The sequence below is a fragment of the Papaver somniferum genome, unplaced genomic scaffold (assembly GCF_003573695.1).
Source record: "Papaver somniferum cultivar HN1 unplaced genomic scaffold, ASM357369v1 unplaced-scaffold_107, whole genome shotgun sequence".
Lineage (NCBI taxonomy): Eukaryota > Viridiplantae > Streptophyta > Magnoliopsida > Ranunculales > Papaveraceae > Papaver > Papaver somniferum.
The window spans coordinates 6276868-6301287 of record NW_020619603.1 but is presented as its reverse complement, the minus strand read 5'-3'; the positions used below and the strand labels follow the sequence as shown (position 1 = coordinate 6301287).

The window sequence follows — 24420 nt, the reverse complement described above, 5'->3', positions numbered from 1 at the left end:
ACCACTCAATCTATTCTAGTATAACTATAAAGATCCATATTGTGATTGCAGAATTGCGTCAAACGGATGGAATAATAGTATGCAACCAAAAATGAAACTGATATTATATGTCAATATTATCCATTATTTCTGGTTTTCAACTAAATTAATTCATAAAATGTGGCCCCAAAAATTCGTGGCCCACAAGGCATCGCCTGCATGGGGCCAGGGCCGGCCCTTATAAAAGCATAAACACATGGGTTATCAATGCCCATGTTCTTCACAAGTGCTATTTTCTAACTGTTACATCAGCTGATATCGACCCCAGTACTGCAAACCATGAGTAGTGGTCTGGTGGTGGTGGATGTCCTACTTCAGAAAGTAATTTATTGTGGTGGTGGTGGTGGTGACATAAACTCCCTCAAGTCATTTCAAAGTTGGTCCTTTGCCATTGTGGAAGTTAGTTTACCCAACTCTTTTGATATATTAAGCTAAACTAGGGAGAAGAAATAACTTAAGTGTTTTATTTATTTTCCTGAATGATTTACATAGCATCCATCCCACATTGATCATTCATTATTTGACAATTTACTGGTAGTGGTGGCAGGTCAAGTTGACCTCGTCGTTAACTTCAGGTGCAGGTTTGCGGAATTTATAGAGCAGAGAAGATGCGTGTCCTGTGAGATGACTGGATGTGCAGCTAACCTGGTACCAGCATCATTAGCCAAAGTTGATTCCTTGAGCAAGTGGAAGCTCATTCCCATAGTTGATTGTACTGTTAGAACCGACAATATAATCAGAATGTATACATGTATGATCGTTGCAGAATCAATGAATGAGGTTTGCAGAAGTACATTAAGACCTACATAAGCAACGTGTAAAACATAAAAATAATTTACCATGTTGAGCGCCGCATATATTGCTTCCAGGAGTCACTTCCTGCTTCACGGCCACCTCCAGTAGCCTTTTCTCCACCAAAAGCACCACCAATTTCAGCACCATTTGTGGGAATATTTACATTCACAATACCACAATCACTTCCATGTGGCCTGCAGTTGGACACAAAATGCATGAGAAAAATATGCAAAAAACGCTTGGCCGTAAACTTATGATCTGGTAGTGAAACATGGAGAATATAATACGAGGTAACAGACACGAAACCATTTAGACAGAAAATGAACGTTTGTCTACTGAAAGATTGGATACTAAGATAACTCAAGACCCGAGTTTGAATCTAATTTCATAATACTAACCCGAGCCATTTGAAGATGATATTCGGTCTCTGTGTGAATATCGAACTACTCAATCCTTGTGGTACAGAGTTGTTTATCTCAATTGCTTCGGTGAGAGTCTGTAAAGTAAAAGTTCAGATTCCCCCAAAAAGCGGAGAAACGAAATAAGAGAAGAGTAACTATGGTAACTGCAAACTAAAAATATGAGTACCATGCTACCTTAAATTTCATAACATATAGGACTGGACCAAATAATTCTTCTTTTACTACAGGTGCACTTGAAGAAATCTCAACTATTGTGGGATGCACAAAGTTTCCTTCAGATTCGATGGTAGTTCCACCTACAAGAATTTTCCCCCCCTGCACAGAGAGTAGATAACAGGATTGAGTTTCTTAGACAAATGATGCTACAAAAGTTAGCTATGTCTAAGCTTATTCATTCAGTGACGAAAGAATCGATGATTTTTGCAACATTAATAAGAAACACGAGATTTCTGGAAAGGAATATGTATACCTGAGATTTAATGATTTCAATCCCCTTCTCAAAGTTCTTCTTTGAAGTATCAGTATGTAGTGGCCCTAGTAGAGTGCCCGTTTGTAAAGGGTCACCGATTTTTACTTGCTGGTACGCTCCAACTAGTTGATCCAGCACAGTTTGATATATACTCTCATGAATAAGCTATTTTCCAAGACAACATATAACAGAATTAGATATCTCTTTGTCCACTTGTGAGTTTTTCAGATTTTTAACATGAACATGAAAAGAAACTTACCAGCCTACGACATGTAGTGCAGCGTTGGCCAGCTGTACCAACAGCAGCGAACAAAACAGAACGGACAGCTAGAGGAATGTCAGCATCATCCATGACAATTATGGCACTGTTACCACTTAATTCCAGCAAGCATTTACCAAACCTCTGACTAACTGTTTGTTGAACCATTAGTCCCACCTGTAATTGAGAATGCGTTAGCTATGGTAGTTCCAATGGAGCAATCTCGATGTAACCACTCAATAAGAAAAGATGCGTGCATTTAGAGTACGGACAGAAGATGAAATCATGAAAGACATTATTCTTGTCAAAAAATGGCCTAATTGAACATCTACCTAAGTTTTGATAAAATTTAGACATGGAAACATACGTGTAACTCTAAAAGATAATGAAAGCATCTGTTGCTATGATCTACTCGGTTTGAGATGGGAACTGACAGTAAGTAGGTGCCCAAAATTGTAAAGCTAAGATTATAAACACAAGTTAAGGGTACCTTAGTACTTCCAGTGAATGAAACCAGAGGAATGCGTGTATCTTTTGCTATGGCTTCACCAATTTCAGCACCTCCACAGAAAGCAGTAAAGATAGCACCTGGTAAGTTATTTTTCTTCAGAACTCCGGATACAATTTCAGTCATGGCAATAGTAATCAATGGTGTTGTTGGGGCTCCTTTCCTGTAGTGCATGAAATTTTATTCAAGCAACGAGAGTAAAGAAAGAAAGAAAGAAAGAAAGAAAGAGACACACAATTACTTACCAAACAACACAATTGCCGCAGACTAATGCAATACAGGCATTCCATCCTAAAACACACAAACAAACAAAAGTTATGAGATAAAAGAACAAGAGGCACATTCATAGTTTAGAAACAGGTTTTGAAGGTACAAATATGTAATACTGCCAGAAGTTCTCACAAGAAAACAACTAAGTTTGTCCTGATTTATTTTTAAGCAAACAGCCTACATCAAGGAACCTAAGTAGCACACTCATGATGAATGGGGAAACTCACCAAGAACAGCACATGGGAAGTTGAAAGCAGTAATAACACCAACTATGCCAAGAGGATTCCACATCTGAAGAGTCCAAATAACAACCATATATGATGATTAGCAATGAGACTTTTATATGTTAGCGAACTAATAACAAGTTGATTCCCAAAATCCAAAAGCATATGGACATAGAGCACCTCCATCATCACATGATTTGGACCTGTTAGACAGAAATAACATAGCAAAAGACTTGGTTAGAAACTAAAAAAGAAATGGGGTTGAGAAGAAAACTAATTCAAGCAACAGCCTTACAGATATTTTCCATTACTCTCTCCAGAGTATTAAGACATTCATTAGAAAGTAAATGGAAACAGAGTATGTGAGCTCACGTTCTGAAGGCACGACTGAACCATTTAACTGTCGACTTAATCCAACAGCATAATCACACATGTCAATAATTTCCTGCAAAAGTTCAGTTTTCCGCTTAAGTATATCATATATGGAAATTGGGATATTAAAAGAAACCAAAAAGGAAGTTGCTTATTGAGAATGATCGTACCTGAACCTCCCCAATTCCTTCAGGAAGAATTTTGCCCATCTCGAGCGACACAAGCCTTCCAAGAGGATCTAATTTGGCTCTCAGTGCATCTCCTATTTGTCTAACAATCTCACCTCTCTTTGGTGCAGGCATCTGAGATAAAGAAAACAAAGCAACATTAGAAATAACAACATATCAGTAGACTAAACAGTAGTCTTACACAATTGACTGAAATGATATCCAAAAGCAGCATCCACTTAAAAGCACTTTAAAATTTCGTGAACAAATGACATTTATACTTCTAATACCACCACCAAGCAAACCACATGACACCTCAACCGCAAGCATATGGGGTTACGATGTCATGAGGTTCACATTGCAGCACTATTTGGACTCTAATTAACAGGACGAAACTCTTTTACAATGTACAGTACATGATTTCTGTAAGCTCATTTGAATCTAAACCTCTAATCTACAACAAGCAATAATCTAACCTGCATCCATATCTTTGCAGCTTCATTGCAAGCTTGCATGCCAGTCTCATAATCTTCAATCGACGCTTCTGCTACTTCCGCAATCACCTAAACAAAACAATAAAAAAAACATATAGATCATAGATCATCAAAAGAGATGTCAAATAAATTTACATGACATTATAAAGTCCTGCTGGCTCAACCCCACAGGACACCCATCTAGACACCTTAAATCCTCCTGATGGGGCATCCTTTGTCGCTTGCCACATCAAAATCCACTGATCACTGCCCCAATCACTTATAATCAGAATCTTAAAGAACTCATTTCTTCTTTGTAGGGGTAAAATGGGAATTAAAAAACTCTTATGATCCAAGAAACTTATCATAGTTTCAGTGATAACCCTTACTTAAATTAATCAAACAAATTAAACATTAAGAAACCGAAATCCAACTAAAATAAACTCTGGGTTCATCTTCAATTCGTAGATTCATTTCCACTACAACCAATTTTACTGAAACATAGATAAAAAAAAACCCAAAATTTACTCAAATTTTTTTTACAGAATTTGATTAAGATGATGAAGAAAAGAAGAAGAACCTGATTAGTAGCAGGATTGACAGTAGTAATCACAGGACCATTTCCAGTCCAATTACCATTAATGAAACAACCTGGATTAGTTGAATTAAGACCTAGTTCTTTCAGAAATTCATACTCTTTCTTTGCAAAACCCATCTTTTTTTTATTTAATCTGCGTATGATGGAATTGAGTTTTGAGAGGTTGGGAGAGTTTATGAATGAATGATTGGGGTTTTAAGGAAGAAGAGATCACAGCTCGTTTTTAGTTACTTACTTATTTACTCCATTACTCAGAGACGGTGACTGTGTTAAGTAAGGTTCAGCCAATACGAGTTAAACGTGATATCTCGTGCCAAGAGAAATGTTAATAAAAATGTCTTCTTTTTGATAATTTTTTACACGTCATGCATCATGTACCTTCGAATTTTATTGCTAGGAAAAGAAAGACAAAAACACCCTTACCTTAATGTTAAGAGTTTCGAATTTACCATTATACTACAGTGACATCTATAATTTTATGTAAAATTATTAGTGTAGATTAAAATCTTAAACAACATAGAAATATCATACATCTGACTAGTAATTTCTATGTATATATTTTATTAAGGAATGACTTCAAAGTTTTTTTATTAGTACGAAGACATTAGTAAAAGCTGAGATCTTAAATACGTGTGTGTGTTTTTTGAATATCATTACATTGAACGTTAATAAGTTGTGAGAGCAAAACTGGATCCAAACTCCGCATAGTTGAACGTTTGTAAGACAACAGGTGTTTTTATAAGACAACGTTTGCTGCTAAAGCTTACTAAATTCTCCATAAAAAAAACCTTAAAACCTATACCAAAAGAGAACAGTAGATGTTCACATTCGATTTGATAATTTCGGTAGAATTTGGTAAAACCCTGCAGCAGTCTTGGAAATATTAATGATTCCATGACACTTCAATCTCAATCCTCCAATGGATTATGTTTATCTACCTAATCATTGGCCACGTACCAATTCCTAATCTTGTATTTTTAATGCTAGACCAGAAGTACAATTATATGAGAGTTGAGAAATTGGCTGACAAAATGAGATAAAGAGATGAGAAATTGTTTGGTAATAATAATAGAAAAAGACAATCCCCATATGGTCATCTGATCTCACACGTAATGTTCATGTGGCATACTGAATGAAATACATATTCTGTTCACGCAATCCCATATTCCCGTTCATGTCTATCTCAACTGCTTGGTTGTTTTCTGGATGTGTACACATGCATGAATTTATTCATGAAGTAGAATACTTATTATTTTACAACCCTAAAATATTGATAAATCAAGCTATTACAACCTATGTAGAGCATATAGCCTACCAAAAATCAAAAACATAAAGTAAAAATAAAATTAAGATAAGAAAAGGAAAGTTTTATGTAAAGCATAACGAAAATGATAAACTCACCTAACAAAAAATCCCGCTGATTTGGTGGCTCTCACAAATCTGTGGGTCCCACCACAAAACAGTGAACCCCTGCTCAGCTCTAGAGGGTGCGGGCCCCGCAATTTTGTGAAAGGCCATCGAGTCTGCGGAATAGTGGTGGAGTCTGTAGTGATCTACACTATAAATTAGCACAGAAACAGTTCATGATCTCTAAGGATAGAGATAGATTGGGGAGAACAGAAATTTTTAGAGAGAAAAGATAATTTTTGATTATAATTTTGTAGGAATTACCTATAGGTACAATTTTAGTGTTCTTAGTTAGTGGCAGGTCCACCCACTAAAGCCCAGTAACCAGAGATCCATAATTAAAAGAAAAGAGAAAAATGGCCCCAATTTTTTATGCCCAGGTCCTGCACACGTGTGGGATGTATTATGCGCATTTTTAAAATTACCAAAACACCCTTATGTATATAAAAGCGGCGTTACTAAATTTTCATTTCATTTTTCTATTTTCATTTCAACTTCTCAGATCCAAATCGGGAGAGCTGCTAGAAGAGAGTTTTTTTCTTGGGTTTTTATCGACGAACGGGAGATTAGTTATTTCGATTTTGTTTGTTTAACCGAGATTTGGTTAGTTTTAATGTTGTCTTATTTTATTTGAAGCTATTTAGATCTTTATTTTTAATGTAATGGAGAAATTCAACTGAGATACGTATTTGAAGTTATTGTTACCTACAAATGAAGACAATCAACAAAGAATCAATCAAGGTATGTGGTTTATATTTGATTCTTAGGTTGATTTTTCAATTCGTCCAAATTTGTGTTTAGAGGTCTTATAGTTAGTTCAGATCTACATAAATAATCATGTTTTATGTACATTTTGTTACTAGATCTGATATTTTAGCTTCATTTGGTTGTTTTTGATATGCTTTTGAGTTTATTTTTGTGTATTAATCATCGGTAGTATGTGATATACTGGTGGATTTTGATGAAACAAGTTCAGATCTAAATAAAGAATCATGTTTTATGTTTATTTCATTAGTAGATCTGATATTTTTATGGTTTTTGGTTTGTTTTTCAGTTTTCTTTTGTGTATTAACTATCAGTACGTATATGACGTACTGTTTTTTTTTTTTTGTGTTTACTATGAATCTATAGGTTTTCTCTTATTTTTTTTGGTTTGATCCAGGAGTACATATATGGAATACTTAAATATGTGCTTTGATTCAGTTATATTTTATGGATTCATCACTTCTTCCTGACATGCAATTGAGTTTTTAGTTTATGAATCTGCAGTACGTATATGTCGTACTGATAAAAACTTCTTTTGCTTTTGTTTTATTCATAGTTTCGCAGTTTAGTTTGCTATTGTGTATTAATCATCGGTACGTATATGATATACTAGTGGATTTTGATGAAACAAGTTCAGATTTAAATAAAAAATCATGTTTTATTTTTATTTCATCAGTAGATCTGATATTTTTATGGTTTTTGCTTTGTTTTTCAGTTTTCTTTTGTGTATCAACTATCAGTACATATATGACGTACTGTTTTCTTTTTGTGTTTACTATGAATCTATAAGGTATCTCTTATTTTTTTTGGTTTGATCCAGGAGTACATATATGGAATACTTAAATATGTGCTTTGATTTGGTTATATTTTATGGATTCATCACTTCTTGACATGCAATTGAGTTTTTAGTTTATGAATCAGCAGTACGTATATGTCGTACTGATAAAAACTTCTTTTGCTTTTGTTTTATTCATAGTTTCGCAGTTTAGTTTGCTATTGTGTATTAATCATCGGTACGTATATGATATACTAGTGGATTTTGATGAAACAAGTTCAGATTTAAATAAAAAATCATGTTTTATTTTTATTTCATCAGTAGATCTGATATTTTTATGGTTTTTGCTTTGTTTTTCAGTTTTCTTTTGTGTATCAACTATCAGTACATATATGACGTACTGTTTTCTTTTTGTGTTTACTATGAATCTATAAGGTATCTCTTATTTTTTTTGGTTTGATCCAGGAGTACATATATGGAATACTTAAATATGTGCTTTGATTTGGTTATATTTTATGGATTCATCACTTCTTGACATGCAATTGAGTTTTTAGTTTATGAATCAGCAGTACGTATATGTCGTACTGATAAAAACTTCTTTTTATTCTTTTTTATTCATAGTTTTGCCACTTTATTTTGGTTTGATCCATTAGTACGTATGTCAAATACTGAAATAGATGCTAGTTTTGTTGCTATGTTTTAATATTGTTATATTCTGGTCACATTTACAGGTTCAATATGTCCAACGGATACATACTCTATGTGTAAGCAGTGTGGCAGATATATACCCAGATTTGCAAGTAGTATAGTAGATATGTACTCAGATTTGTAAGCAGTTTAGCAGATATGTACTCAAATTTGTAAGCAGTATGGCAGATATGTACTCAAATTTGTAAACAGTGTAGCAGATATGTACTCAAATTTGTGGTCTTTTATATGTTTTAATTAAATTTGGACCTCCAGATAAATAAAATCCCGATTTGGTAGAAGTATTTTATTTCACACGTATTTAAACAATAGGGTATATTAGTCATTTTCATGTTTTCAAAGAATTTTGGACCCTAAGATAAGGATACAATCCGGTTGGACCCTACTATAAATAACCTTATGGGCTTAGGACCAAACAAGAAATTTTCCTATAATTTTTCATACCCGTTCCATACAACAGACTCAGCTAATAAGGTTGCAATGTACTCATAAATGGGAATACCTAAGCTACCCTTCTAATAATAAGAAATTACGAAAATAGCCTACTGGTCTAGACGTCGTGAAACTCGGTTCATGACAGAGTCACCGTTTTTGATAGAAGTATATGGGCTTCCGACTTAAAATTTGGGACTATTTTATTTATCTAACATGTCCCCTCGAGATGTAGAGCTATGTGAGTCCTCAATATCGTGGACCGGCATATGGTTGTCCTGCCTTTTTGGTCCTACTGAGTAGTCTTAATTCTGTCTTCTTGGTCCTACTGGGTAGTGTCTTAAGTCTCATACAGGGCCTGCCTCTAATATCATAATAGAAGTATATGGGCTTCCAACTCAAAACCAATTGGCAACGAGTAGAGTGGTACCACACCTTATATTTAGATTCTAGGCTAAGGAGTTAAGCTATGTGGGACTATTTTAGTTCTCCAACATGTCCCCTCCAGATGTAGAGCTCTATGAGTCATTTATATCATGATAATGGGGTCTTAAGTCTCATATAGGGCCTAACTCTGATACCAATTGGCAATGAGTGGAGTGGTACCACACCTTATATTTAGGGTCTGGACTAATGAGTTAAGCTATGTGGGATTGTTTTAGTTCTCCAACAGTTTTCTCTACGAGCATTATATTTTTAGGATCATTACTATTGCCAAAGAAAATATTTTAATTTGAAAACACCTAAATTTTTATAGGTAGAGTTGGATGAGTGTCAGTTTGCTCTCACAAATCTTCAGTTGGATTATAAGAAAATTACAGACGAGTATGATTTTCTTGACGAAGCCCGGGACGCTGTAGTTAATGAATATGAAATTTCTTCGGCTAGAGTCGAAGGTATATGATGCGTGTCGTAGGTGCAATCAAATTAATATCTTATTTCCACTCAATTAAAAATAATATAATGGAAGTCAAGTTCGTTCCCACGAGAAGCAGGGAGTTTTAGTTGTCAAAAGTGTCACAATGGGGGGGGGGGGTTTGGTTTAGATTAAAGCAAAATCAAAGCAATTAAAAATAACTAAGTTGCAAGCAATGGAGAGAAATATGATCAGGGAATCCTTCTTCGTTACTAAACGTCATCAAGTTATTATATTTATCCATTAATACAATTAATCACAGATTATTACCAACCGTGGAATAACAGCTAGCTCAGTGCTATCCCTAAATTCCTTAAATCACTGAGTACGAAAGCTCTTCAATACCAGATCCTATTCGTCGAAACCACCTAGTAATAGCTCACTCAAGATGTGATTTGTTCGAATGCTTTATCTTTTGTGAATTATAGATTGATCCTAGTAGTTAGACTCTTAGCTCAAGGTCCACTTTCTAGTGTTGTTTACACACACAATCGCGCCACAGAATCCCTCTGCAAGGTCTTGTGTTCTCTACTTTTGTATGAGTTATTCGACTATTACTTATCTCATAACTCAATACTAGCATTTAATTGAATCAACAAATTAATTCAGTTGGCCACCTAAACAATCTATCAATCAATCATAAATATTCTAATTGGTATAAAAAATCAATAGTCATATGAAGAACTTCAAAATAGATTTATATAATAACTCAAATCATGTCTAGAACTTAGAATTCATCCCCAATCACTAATAAGTTTAGCTACTCATGGTAATAACAAAACCCATGAGTTTCATATGATAAAATGGTAAAGAAATAGTTACGGTGATGGAATAGTTCCAAACCCTAGCTTTTCTTCTCTTGAGTTCTTCTCTCCAATGGCTTGATAAAAGATTAAAAGATAGCTCCCAAAAATATTAGAAGTCCTTTTTATAGGTACCCAAACTGTAGTTGTGCCCGTGCTCAAATCCCGTGTCGAATGATTGCCATAAACTAGTCAAAACATTGCCAAACTCGTGTAAAATAGCAAAACTCACGTCCAACAGCCTTTATGGGCTTCTCATGAACAGTAAAGCCCATCCCAAATCCAACTTCTCGGCTACATTTAGCTTGTCAGTTTCAGGAGACGGACAACTTTATTTTCTTCTGTTATTACGGCTGGGACTTTCCCAGACGTAAATTCTCCTGGATGTTTCGTAGTTTTTTTTTTCAATTTCAACTTACGGCCGGGACTTTTCAACCATAGCTTCTCCTGTATGTTTACTATTTCTTTCCTTGGCAGTTCCATACAAACATTACTTTCCTATTTTTACACATATCCCTGCATTCCTCTTCTAACTCAGTTTCCAGTTCCATTGCCATCACGTTCTCTTCTTCCAGTAAACTCATTCTCTCTGCCTGCCGAGCTCGAGTTCTTCTCAATCAGAGATCAAACTCCGGTCAAGTCTTGGCCATTACTGTGACAATATACAGCAAACTCACTCGAGTTTTTTCTTCCATCGCTGCAAACTCCATTGAATCACTGCAGCAGTCCACATCTCGAGCTCAACATCTCCACAGCAACAGCAGGCATCAGCATGATCCTCCCATCTTTATTGTCTTGCTCGATCTCAGTCCAGGGAATAAAGCTCCATCACCATTACTGCCAGCAACAGCTCCGATGTATAAAACACGAGTTTTATATCCCACAGCTCGAGTTCTGATCTCCTCCAACATTGTATACTCCACAGCTTCGTTAATGGCAGCAACACTACCATTCCTCCGATCATCATCATACGCTGTAGACTCAACATCCCTTGGTCTTCACCATTTCTTCATCTCGTTGTCAACAACATATTGGCTCAAGTAATGCTGTGGTGAAGGATAACTCAAGTTGCAGTGCAGGTTAACTTTTAAATTAGTTTTTCCTCTTTACTACCACGTGAGTATTGTGTGACCTGTATTCACACATACTCTCTGTACGTGTGTAGTCTTGTTAGATAGAATAATGTCGGTCATTATAGTTGTATTTAAAACCAATCTTCCAGCTCATTAATCTGTAATGAAAATCCTGATTTCTGTAATGAAATGAATTGAATAATGTCTGCCATTGATGGTGTGTTAGTATGGTATTAGATAGGATAGGGTTAGTTTTAACTCTAATTTTCGATCATTCTCTCGGTTTTCTATCTTCTTTTCATTTCATCTCTTGAGTAATCTGAAGTTTTTTGATCCAGATTTCTGCTTCACCGTTTCAGAAATTCTACTTTTCAGATCTACTTTCATCGTTTTTCTATTAGGATTTTCGTTTTGTTCCTCCTCTTTTGATTATCTTCACTGCTTTCTGATTCTGTGTTCATCTTTTTACGCCTCTCCTCTACTTTCTTTTCTCTCAATCTCAGATCTGTGATTGCTTCAATTTTCTTTAATCAATGGAAAATCCAACTTCAAACTCATTTTCCAACATTCCTCTTAATCAACTGAACAACTTTGTTCATCTGAAACTCAAAGAGGGTAATTACATCACTTGGAAACATCTCACGAGTCCTGTAATTCACATATTCAAGCTGATGAGATTTCTCGATGGCTCTCATCCTTGCCCACCACAGTATACAAATCCACGGAATCAACTTAATGGAATTGAAAATCCATTATATACAGATTGGATTGATGAAGATTCCACCATTATTATGTGGATCAACTCGGCGATTTCAGATTCAGTTATCGCCTATTTCTCTAGAGCGACTATTTCTCATGAGTTCTGGACAAGCATTGAAGAACGCTTTGCAAGAGCCTCATCAACTCATTCCATTCAGTTGCGTACCAAGCTTCTTTCAATCACTCAAGGTACTAAATCAATTCCTGCTTTGATTAATGAGATAAGACTTTTATCTGATTAATTAGCTGCTGCTGGAGAAATTGTATCTGATAAGGAACTAGTTTTTATTACCTTGAAGGCCTTAAACTATAATTATATTCCATTTACTACTTCAATGAGGCATCGTAATCCTCCCATAACCTGTATTGAGTTACATAACAACTATACTAAGTGAAGAGGCAGTTGTTAGTGAAAGTGCGCTTACTCAGAAAAATGACCTGTCTGCCAAGGCCTTTGTTGCTCATAATAAAAGAACCAATTATAGAGGATCTTCATCCCATTATAGAGGTACTTACAGAGGAAGAAGTTACACTGGTGGTTGTTATCCAAATCTGGCTCTATTTCACAGAAATCCAAATGGTAGAGGCTATTCTTTTCATGACAAACCACCACTTTGTCAACTATGTGACTCTCCACAACATTTGGCTCTTAATTGTCCTCAGCGGCTCAATTTCTCTTATCAAGGAAGGCCTCCTCCACCCAATCTCAGTGCCATGCTAGCTGCTGCTGACATTTTTGATGATGAAGAATGAATTGCAGATAATGGAGCAAATTGTCACATTACTTCTCAGCCTCATCATCTTCAAGAATCTACTTCCTATGATGGTTCTGAATTTATACAGACAACAAATGGAGCAGGTATGCCTATCTCTCACACAGGGCACTCTAGTAAACTTGTTAATGATCATTCCTTTACCCTCAGTGATTTTCATGTTGACCCTCAAGCCTCTCACAATCTTTTATCCATTCATAAGTTTACTAAAGATAACAATTGTTCATTGACTCTTGATTCTCATGGCTTTACTGTGAAGGCTCTGAACTCTGGGAAGACTCTCTTCTAAGGTCCACATAGGGATGGTCTTTATCCAATCAAATTCACTTCATCACCTCAAGCACTCACCTCTACAATAACTGACAATGTTCTTCTTCACAGAAGATTTGGTCACCCATCATTCCAGACTTTACAAAAGCTCTGTAGACTGCTGAAATTCTCAAATCTGACGCAAGAACGTGAGTGGTTAATAGTAGAAAATCAGAACCTACGAAGAAGGATCCGAGAATACGAGTTGGGAATAAAATATGGAGAAAGTTACAAAAGATCTTGTAGGGAACGAGACCTAGAAGGAAAATTAAGGAAGGATAAGAACGGCCATGAATTTATTAGGAGAAATACGTCAGCTGAGGCGAAAAGAATACAGGACGAGCAAAAAGGCGTCGTACCAAGGTCAACAATGGGCGAAGATGACACAACAAGTAAATCACATTCGCATTACCACAAGGCGAAGTCGAGGAATCAATGACGCATCATAATTGTGAACTACTCTTCGGACCGGTCATACTAACCAACTATCGTTTTGTATATATTAGAGCAGCAGAAGTATAGGTTGACTTGTTCTTCTATTAATGCTCTCTCTGCTTCTTAATTTCCATCGTGCGAATTGTGTTTCATTTTCGCGCTGAAGTGCTAGGATCTCTTCATCTTGATTTTGGTAGTAGAACCAATTATCTCTTCTTCCGTTGCTCCAGTTGATGTCTATCATTGGCCTTTCTGGGTCATATGGTTGAACCCATTCCGTCCAATACTGTGGATCTTCCATGGTTGCAGCTAGTTCTTCTCCGTGCCTGCTATCGGAGTTTCTCTTATCTGGTGAAGATTAGGTTTTAGAAGGTAGATTTCGAAAGGGTGACGACCTCAAATAGTGAATGAGTGAATTCTTGTGGTGGGCGAGAAGATCGTAATGATAAGTGGTTTCCGACTGAATACTGCCAGGTGAGGAAAAATCCTCCCTGTTTCTAGCGCCAAAATGTAGTGGCCGAAAATTCCACAACTACACCAAATGAAGTAATAAGAACACAAAGTCTAAGTCATGGAGATGAACTCAAACATTCATGATATTATATACCACTTGACACTAAATATGATCTTCGAACAAACTTGTATATTTAAAATATGATGTTCTTATAATTATCACAAATATTCAATCACACAATAACGGAAAACAAGTAGAATTCAAGCCCTAATTCTTTATTCTCTCTCTATGATCGATCTCTCTACCACCAGACTGAATTACTTCTTTCTTCATTATTTGGGTCCTTATATAGGCAAATATCCTAGTAGAGGACAATGATGTTCACGTGCATGGTCTCTGCTAGATGACTTCTACTTAATCTGTCTTATTCGCCAGGCTTTTGGAAGGTGTCAATGTCTTTCGCACGGTTCCTTCGCAGTCTTCTTAGTGGATGTCGTGATATACTTGTCGTGTAGTCCTTCTTCGTGAGTCTTTCTTTCTGCCGCGTGGTTTTCCTTTTCGCCTAATTCTTCCCTTCTTCGCATTGATGATTGTCTTAGTCGAGGCGAGGACATAGTTTAGTCTTGTGCGATATTTTTCCCTTACAAGTTTGGACGTTAAACTCGAGCCTATGAGATAGGGTTCATGGCAATGATAAATGGTCCGTGTGAATGATGGTTATTGATGATGAAGAAGCACGATGAATGGTTTGTATTGGGCCGTGAGCAGAGAAGAAGAAATCGAGTTGTGTTAGAGCATTGCTCGGTTGAACCCACCAAGCGTTGAGTATGTCAAGTTTGGTTGTTATCGCTTGATTATTTTACTAGAGTCAACTTCGTATAGGTTAGCTTGAAAATATTAGGATTTGAGACTTACAAGTATTACATGAAGACATGATGAAGTATGGAGCTATAACGACAACAATCATCCTTCCTTTTGAGGTTAATAATATTTGACTTGAACTGTTTCATTCCCTAACATATTTTTCAAGTCGTGCATATTGAAAACGAAACTGCGAAGCTGTGTATGAACTTTAGATAAACATAGTATTAAGGAACACAATGCGAGGTTTATTGCTTAACAATTCATCGAGATGGTGGCTACTTTGGAGATGTTGATCCTGAATATCCGTTAGAAAAGATGTTTTCTTATAATTAATATTTAAATTTTCATTATGTATTTTTGCATTTTTTTAATATATTTGGTTCTTATGTGAATCAAATATTTACCAAATAATTAATAAAAAAAATTATGTTATATAAGAGCAAAGACTACGAGGTTTCATAATGGGTATCAAGCAAGTGTTTTGTTCCTAGAGAGGAGAGAGGGAAAGTTTGGTGCACTGTGGTGATTTCAAATGAAATTTTTCTAGGTGGAACCTTGTTTAGACTTTCTTCATGGTGTCTCAATTTATAACCACTTCTTCTGATTGATTAATAGAGCAATAAAGTTCAAAGTAACCTAAATTGATGCATAAATAAACTTATGTTTGGTTAATTTTGATTTCGTTAGATGACTGTCATGGTACAAATGGAGATAGTATTGTAAACCATAGAAACGGTTTACAAGTGAGTTATGATGGTGCTGCTACATAAAAGGATGAAAACAACTCGGAATACGCTAAAAATAGAATACACCCAATTATAGATTAATAGATTGTCTCTGATTACCATATTATCGATAACATATTTTATGGATTTCATTAGATTTTCTCTGATTACCCATCAATCAAACTGGAATACGCTTGTTGATAGTGGTTTTTAGTTCAAGGTTAAAATTGTAAAAACTCATATTTTATGTGTCGTCACTCTGCAAAGAAACAGAGCCATGTAAAGTGATGAGTGTTCAACCTCTCCACTGGAATATTTATTAAGCAACTTAATATGTTCACATGAAATTTATCCATACTGGTGCATGTAGCAACAATCCCAGACTAAGAAATTGATCCGCCATGGATTAGTAGGTGCAAAGTCCTACCCAAAATCAGAAAGCAAAGAATAAAGGAGTCGCGGAGTAGGAGAAACAATAAGAGGAAGCGTGGCCATGCCATAGGCCTGCCGGCGCTATTTGGCCACGCCGCATGCTACCCAATCGGCCCTTCCTCCTTTGTCGACCAATCAGGTCGCTTTAAACCTGCCACACTCCCATGAATTGTGGCTGGGCCCATACTTGCCGGTCGTATTCACCATCGACCAATCAGGTCGCATTAAACCTACGACGCGCACCAGAAGTGTGGCCAAACTCGTACTTGGTCGGCCCCCTCTTTTTATTGACCAAACAGGTTGCTCTAAACATGCCACAATATTAAAAGAGGTGGAATTGCGTCAAGTGGTTACCATGCCAAATTGGCTTCCCAAAGATTGTACAAACAATTGGGAACGTTTGGTAAACAATTTTAGTATGAGCTACATGCCAAAGGTTTCGTATGGATGTCTAGTATAACATACTAAAAATTCAAATCAATCGAAGTAACGAGCTAAGAGATACAACATAAAAGGCGAGCTAGGTCATGGCTGAAAACTGACAGAATCCCTCCTGAATTCTTCATGAGTTTTACTGTCGGGCTGTTTTCACCTCCTAAACGAGCTCAAAACCTAAATATTCCCACAAAGGGAGATAGGAAATTCTTTTCTGATCAGAATGAGGGGGGGGGGGGGGGGGGGGGGGGGTCAAAATCCGAGTTCGTACGATAATTCTACAACGATTTTGGTGAGGGTCCCACATATGCATTTTCTGATTACGAAATTTCATGAGTTAACATAAATTTATGTGAATCATCTCAGCCATCCAACTTGGCTAGCCAACTTAAATGGTTTATATTGAATTTGGTCCAATCGTCTCAGCCATCCATGGCCACATACCGCATGCCTTATGCGCTAATGGAGGTAGAGGTGTTGCTACTGCACCAGTTCCACCAGTTCAAGATGCAGCATCTACAACAATTGTTTTTGAAAGGAGTGTTAACAACTCATCAAATACTACAAGGGGTGGTGCACTGAGAGGAAAAGGAGCAAGAGGCAAGAGAGTGCATAGAAGAAATGGGAGAATTGTAGGTATTGGCATATTGCAAGATAAAGGACCAACACTAGCTAGAGAACCAACACCAGTGCAGGTTTCATTATCAATTTCTTGTCTGTTAATGAACTTGTTTTTGTTATGAACTTGCGTACTGTTTTCTCTTGTTTACTTAAAATAATTTTTTGTCAAAATAGGTACTTAATCCTATACCAGGACTAGATGGATGCCACATAAGAGGTAATTGTGGTGGCATAGGAGGTGGGCTAGTGATGAGAGCTGGTGGTGCATTTTCTTCGACAACTGGAAGGGGAAAGAGGCCAAGGATGATGGGCTACCCTAGAATCCTCCCAGAAACAATGACTCTCTCCTTTATTTAGGATTTTACATAATGGATGACAGCTAATAATGTCATTAGTTTCAGGATCACTATGCGACATATTCTCTCATATACAATCGCTCATCTTCGCATAACATACTTCTTCGCATAATTATTCACACTTTACTCGTGACTTTGCTGAAATCATCTGGTGCATCATCTCAACTTTGCTATGTGTGATGCTCTTCGCTCAGGCTGTATTCTTCACTTTGCGTAATTATTATGGTGTGCGATATTTAACTCCTACAGTATCTCTTGCTTCAATCCTTATCTCGATCACTCATTTCTATCTCGTGTACTCTTGAAAATTTCAATTTTGTTCTTGTGTACATAAATAGAGCTTAAAATATATATATCTCTCTCTCTCTCCATAAGAAAACACACGGATCTCTCGATTTCCTATTTTAGGAAACATTATGGTTGCGAAGATTCTAAAATTTCTGATTTGGTACAAGGTATAAGTTTTCGGTAATTTTAGTGAAATCCCTAATTTATGATTTGGGTTTATATTAATTTTTATCTTTAGTTTCTGTTTGATTTTGATGATTAAATTTCAGCAGATTTATGGTTCTCAGTTAAAACATTATATGGGTTTTCATTACAAAACTAGTGACAAAACCTCTAGGTGAAAAAACTAGTGATAAGAAAAAACCGGTCATATTATTTCTACCAAATAAAAACCGTTTCAAATAAAACTTGGACAAAAACCCCAAGTCAAATAATAATGAGTAAATTTAGTTTTTGTTACTTTAATAAAATCCAAACATGCCCTTTTGACCTTTTCTTCTTCTACTTCTCTGATTTCTTTTTCATTCTTTCTTCTTACTCCTTATCTCACCACCATCATCACCAGCAGCAACAATGGATCTCCACGAACACCAACAACAATTTTATTCTCCGCCGACACACCACTTCCCTGTAATTCCCTGTAAATTTAGTTTGTTCATTGAGAAACGGTTGTTTTTATTAAAGCCGAGAGATCTAAATCGAGAAATTATTTTCTCAATCGTTCATTTCAATCCCTAAAACTGAGAAAGGAAGAAGCAGCAGCTGCCGCTGTTATCACCTGAAATTAGATCGAGACAGAGATGAAGAAGAAGAGAAGAATGGCGCTGATTCAAGAGATGAAGAATTCGAGAGACGTTTTATCTCAATCATTTGTTCATTCATTTCCCTAAAACTGAGAAAAGAAGAAGCAGCAGCTGCCGTTGTTTTATCACCTGAAATTGAGAGTAAATCTCGTTGCTGCTGATCGTGAAATAGATCAAGAATTGGGAGATGAGTAAAGGGTAAGAAAAAGATGATGGATTTGAAACAGATTTAAGATGGGTTGAATCTGAGATTGCAAGAAATTGGATCTGCATCTCGTCTGGGGTTGATTCAGAAATTGAAACTCAGAGTTGAGTTAGATTGATGTAAAGATGTGAATTAGGTTTTTGCTGGTGAAATTGAGGTTCTGACGATGGAAATTGGTTAGGGTTTGGTTTCTGCTGCTCCTGTAGATATCTGAGATGAATGGAGAAAAAGATGGGGATTGGAGGAATTTATGGTTGAGAGAAGGCTTACAAGGAAGAAGTAGAAGAACTGAAGTTATAGCTGGTGGTGATGATGAAGTTGCAGAACCATTTGCTGCTACCACGACGAATTTGATATGAAATCGAGGTCTTGCTGTGATGAATTTATGAACGGGTTTTTCCTGAAATCGAAGTATGGAAGAGGATGATGATTGAATTGAAGTGGGGGTTTCTATAACTGAAGAATTATGTGATGTATGTGAACTGATTGTGCTATGGGTTAGGCTCTTGGATAGAGTTTGTCATAGAGAAGATTCAGTTGATGGAGGATTTAGAGATGGTTTTGGTGCAATGGAGTTGGAGAGCTTGAATATGAGATGTTGCAATGAGTAAGCTGTGAATGTTGTGCAATGAGTTTGTGGTTGCTGTGTGATTGTTTACAGGTTTTTGAGGAAGCAAAGAGATGCAGGTGGAAGTGTCCTGAGTTTGAAATGCAATTGGTGTTGTATATGAATGAATTGCAGGTTACCTGAGCAGCTGCAGGTGGTATATGCAAATGGGGTTGTGCAGGCGACTGAAATGGTGTTGGTATGTGTTGCAGACAAGGAAATGGAATAGAAGATGGCAGTGTTGGTTTGATGGACAAAGGCTGTGACTGAAGAAAGAAATAAATTGAATTGATGGCCTGGTGGTTGAAAGAATAGAATGAGGTTGTTGATACAATGTTGTTGGCTTGAATGAATGATTGAGCATATTCACAAATAGATGAATGCTAGGAAAAGCAGGAAAGTAGAGTGGTGTTGTGGATTATAGGGTTGGAATTGGAAGTGCAGGTTAAGATGCAAAGAATAGGGCCTGGTGGATAGTGCAGCTGGAGTTGAAGCAATTGAAGGTGGATAGTGTAGCTGGGTTTTGCCTGAAAGTAGAGATATTTTTATGTAGAGCTGAGTTACAAGAGATGATGCTGTAAACTAGAGAAGAAGTGAAGCTTAAATGAAGTGCAGTTACAAGAGATGATGCTGTAAACTAGAGAAGAAGTGAAGCTTAAATGAAGTGCAGCTACTGATGAATTCTGATGAAACCAATTATGGTTTCATTGTATTTATGATGAAACCATAATCGGTTTCATCGTATATATGATGAAACCAAAATTGGTTTCATCTAATTTTTGTTCAGTGGTGGTGGTGGTCGTCGGTGGGTGTTGGCGATGTTGCTGGTTTTAGTCGGTGGTGGTCGGCGGTGGTCGACAATGGTGGTGCTGGCAGTTGATAATATGTGTTGTAGCATAGAGCATGGATCTGTGTTGTTGTGATGTTGTTGTATCCAAGACAACTGCAACATAAGATCCTTGTTGAATTTTTCTTATAGTTGAATTCTGATGAAACCAATTAGGGTTTCATCTTATTTTATGATGAAACCAAAATCGGTTTCATCTAAATTTTGGTCAGTAGTGGTGGTGGTCGGTGGCGGTGGTGGTGGTCGGAGGTGACGGTGGTGGTCGGTGGCGGCGACGGCGGTGGTGGTCGGAGGTGGCGGCGGTGGTCGATGGTGGCGGTGGTCGGAGGTGTGGCGGTGGTCGGTGGCGGCGGTGGCTGGAGGCGGTGGCGGTGGTCGGAGGTAGTGGCTATGGTCGATGGCGGTGGTAGAAGGTGGCGTTGCTTGTTGGTGGTGACAATATAATAAGACTTAAAGTAGGGTTGATTTTTGTTTTTGTTGGGGTGATTTAAACTAAAAGGGTAATATAGACCAATTATATTAAATGGGGTTTTTGTGAATAAATTGTATGGATATGACACCTTTGGGTTATAACTCGCGGCCCGTTTTCATTAGTGTGTCAATTTTATTATCTTTGCATATGCAAATGAGGGAGATTTAGAGCTTTAGTTACAGTTTGCAGAAAGACTTTATATGAAAGTAGTTGGTTTGTTTGTACATTTTGTTTTCTGTTGGACATTTCTACACCAAAAAGGCGAATTTGATTGTAACGTTGAGGGATAAGAAATTGGAGATTGAGTAGATGATTTGCTTCGAACGCAGTCAAAATGTAAAGAAAAGATACATAGACATTAGTTGGCAACAGCCCTGCATTTAGGAGTTCAAAATAGTACTCACAAGTGATAAGGAGAATTGAGATTGTTTCAAAAATCGGAAAAAAACATTGTTGATTGCTTACTGTCAAAACAAATAAAATGTATATAGATGGTCCTTAATCATTAAACAAGTTCTTGTTTAAATTTAATGAAATAGGAGCTGAAATTGAGCATTTTAGTTGGGAGTATGTTGAGTGGTTTTATCACGATAGAATGGACTGTGCACATAGTTCTGGTTTTGGTATATACACATTAGAAGAGAAAAGTTTGTGTAAATTGACTAATGTAGGACTTTAGTTGGCTAGCAAACCTCGGCAGTAGTAAACTCAATTAGACTAATAGAGAATTAGATTGTACTGTTTGTACCACTTGCTGGTCATACCGTTAAAACAACTTCTTAATTGCCCCACATGCCTACAACGAACATGACAGGTTATGAAGTCCTCCAGCAATAATAAATAAGTCCTTCGTGGATCACAAATGCACGCAGCAGCTGAGCAATTCCTTACTCTGAGGGTTATTGCTTTGAGATTATATTGTTCGTGCCATTTGTGATAATGGTGGTCGTTTTTCATGGAATGCTTCTATTCTTGCGATGTAATGTTGTTTTTCTCATTGTGATGAGTTTTGAGTATTCTTTCTGGTGTAGAGAGGACTCCTGGCTTGTGTTGTATACTTGCTGAGATAGAGGTGTGGAACTGGTAGTGATTGACACATAAAATGCAGAGTGCTTACAGTTATTATTTCTGGCATTGTGATCTTTGGGAGTTGGAACTATTATTCGATAGGGTAAATTACTTGTCTTAGCAGTCCTGTTGTTTTACAAAATGTTCCTCTGATGTCAAGTTTATTTTGTTGTGCTGATACAGTTGTGTCAGGGGAGTGCAAAAGATGCCGCTGGTGGGGCAGTAAATTGTGAATCACTGCGCTAAATTGGTTGTAGCCTGTATGTGTGTTTCCATATTTTTATTTATTTTTCTCATTCTCTTACAAATTATGGTTTTGTGCAGGGGCCAAATTCTTTTGTCTGGATTACCGATATAAGGAGCAGTTGCGTGTGGAAAATTGCGCTTGGTAGGCTGATTTGGTGGTGAAAGAGTTGGTACGTGTATGCAGCCAAGAGATAGAATCTGGGATTGAAGTGGATGGTGGTGGGTTTGCTGGGAGGAAAGATATGAAGGATGCAAGAATTCTTACGTACAAATTCAGAATGTATAGGTTACTTAGAAAAAATGATGTGTCTCAGCTTTGCTTGCTTCCATTGGCATGAGAAATATACCTTTTAATAAAATTATGTGGAAATCCTTAAGCAGATTCTTTTCCTTTATACAGTGTTTGTTTTTAGCGTCTGAAACTAAGTACCGGTACTAAACCTTTCTATTTTTGTTTAAATTTCAGGGTAAAAACTATGGATACGAGAAGTATGAGTGGTAGGGCAAAGATATTAGGTATAGTGGTTACTGTAAAAGCCTCGATGTTGTTGAACCTTTACGGAGGAATGCCATTAACAAACTTTACGGAGGAATGCCATTAACAAACTTTTCTGACCCAGGAGCAACGACGACAATTCATCATACTACAACCTGTCATATGAATTGGATGTATCCAAATAACAGAACTGAGTCTTGGATGAATAGGACAATGATATTTCATTGCCGGTACATTATTATAGTCTACGCGATTTCTTATTCAAGTTAAGGTAAGTAAGAGATACCCATGTTAGTACTCTAGTGCTAATATTATGTACTCTTGGGTGCCCTTCGATCACCTCTACTAAGCTTAATTACAGATTCTTAGATTTTTCTTCATAGGTTCTTAAGAAAATTTTCAGATCTTAACCGTCTTATTCTCAGTAAAAATGCATATTGCATTTTTTATGTAAGGAGATCTTTTCGGAAGTTCAGTCAGTTGTGCTATGTATATATCATGTATTAAACGTTCCATTTGGTGGTCATGGAATATAGGGTCAGGCTTGAGCTTTATGGATTCGTTATATTGTGTGTGAAAAAAGAGGTCATGTTTTTTTGCAGCATTTCGTCTTTTTATACAAAACATAGCAGCCATAATTGATTTCTTAATTGTGCAGGAACAGCTTCATTCTGTTCGGTAATCCAGACAAAAGATATAAAATGTCATTGGTGAAAGGATAGGAAACTTTGTATGCTTTTGCAATTAGTATGGATTACTATACAAAATGTCAATAGTTGGGAAAATAGAGAATCCCGTTTTTACTGATCTTCCCTTGTTGACTGGGATATCTTTTGTTTGTTTTTTGAAATTTCAGGTGTTTGATCAGTTCCTTGTACATCTCTGTCAGCTAAAATCTTAGAAGATGAGAGATGCTGAGATTTGGCATAATTATGTTCTGTTGAGATCTAATGTTATTTTCTACATCAAGTTCATATCAGGCCATTGCTCACTTGAGCTTCCAGTTTCTGCTGAGATTTGTTGTTACTATTACTTATGGAATGAAAATATTGTTGAATCCCTAGGATGATTTATTTGTTGAAAATTACATGGGACATGATACAAGATGCTCGGTTTTTTTCCCTTGTTTGCTTATTTTGGCATGTTCAGTTGTTTGCAGTAGTTTAGTTTTTTACTTATCTTATTATATGGGTGCTTTGCTTCAGGAGTTCACAGTCACAGATGCAATACATACATTTATTCGAAGAGGCCTTCGTCCCTTGCTTTTGTTATCTTGTTTCAAGTAAGCTTTAAACAAATACATATTTATTTGGTGGTGGTCGTCGCTTTCTTTTATAGAGTGAAGTCTTGTACTTCTGTTTTCTTTTGCCTCGTGCAAGTAGTCATGTATGCATATATAGCAACTGTAAGTAATGTTGATAATGTTGATACTTAAGACAATCTCCAATTTTTCAGACGTGTATGCTAGCTACTATGTTATGACAATGGTTTCTAATTATATCAAATAAAACTTGTAGTCCAATAATATTTTTCCTTGCCTTGTCGGATGTTTTATTTTTCTTTGTTGCATTACAGTTGAATCCATAGGATGGATCATATATCATTACCCCGATCTTTGTTGCTAAGATGTAGGATGTTCGATTTCCTTTGTTTGTCCCAGCATGTTTTGGCCATCTTCTATTCCAAAAATATGTTCTACTTTGCAGGTATTGAGAGTACTTTGCTCCATGAGTTTCAAGTTATGGCTGCG

General features: G+C 36.6%; 1 protein-coding gene across 1 annotated transcript; it reads right to left on the bottom strand.

The window, feature by feature from the left end:
* Window positions 1-471: 471 nt before the first annotated feature.
* LOC113328159 (aldehyde dehydrogenase family 7 member B4-like) lies at window positions 472-4870 on the bottom strand. Its single transcript, XM_026575245.1, has 14 exons — window positions 4579-4870; window positions 4002-4088; window positions 3529-3660; window positions 3359-3431; window positions 3167-3189; window positions 2990-3053; window positions 2738-2783; window positions 2475-2655; window positions 1985-2161; window positions 1726-1890; window positions 1431-1571; window positions 1233-1330; window positions 879-1028; window positions 472-754 (listed from the first exon to the last, which is right to left on the bottom strand). The coding sequence occupies exons 1-14, from the start codon at window positions 4711-4713 to the stop codon at window positions 700-702; spliced, it is 1527 nt and encodes a 508-aa protein (XP_026431030.1). The 5' UTR covers window positions 4714-4870; the 3' UTR covers window positions 472-699.
* Between the last annotated feature and the right edge of the window lie 19550 nt (window positions 4871-24420).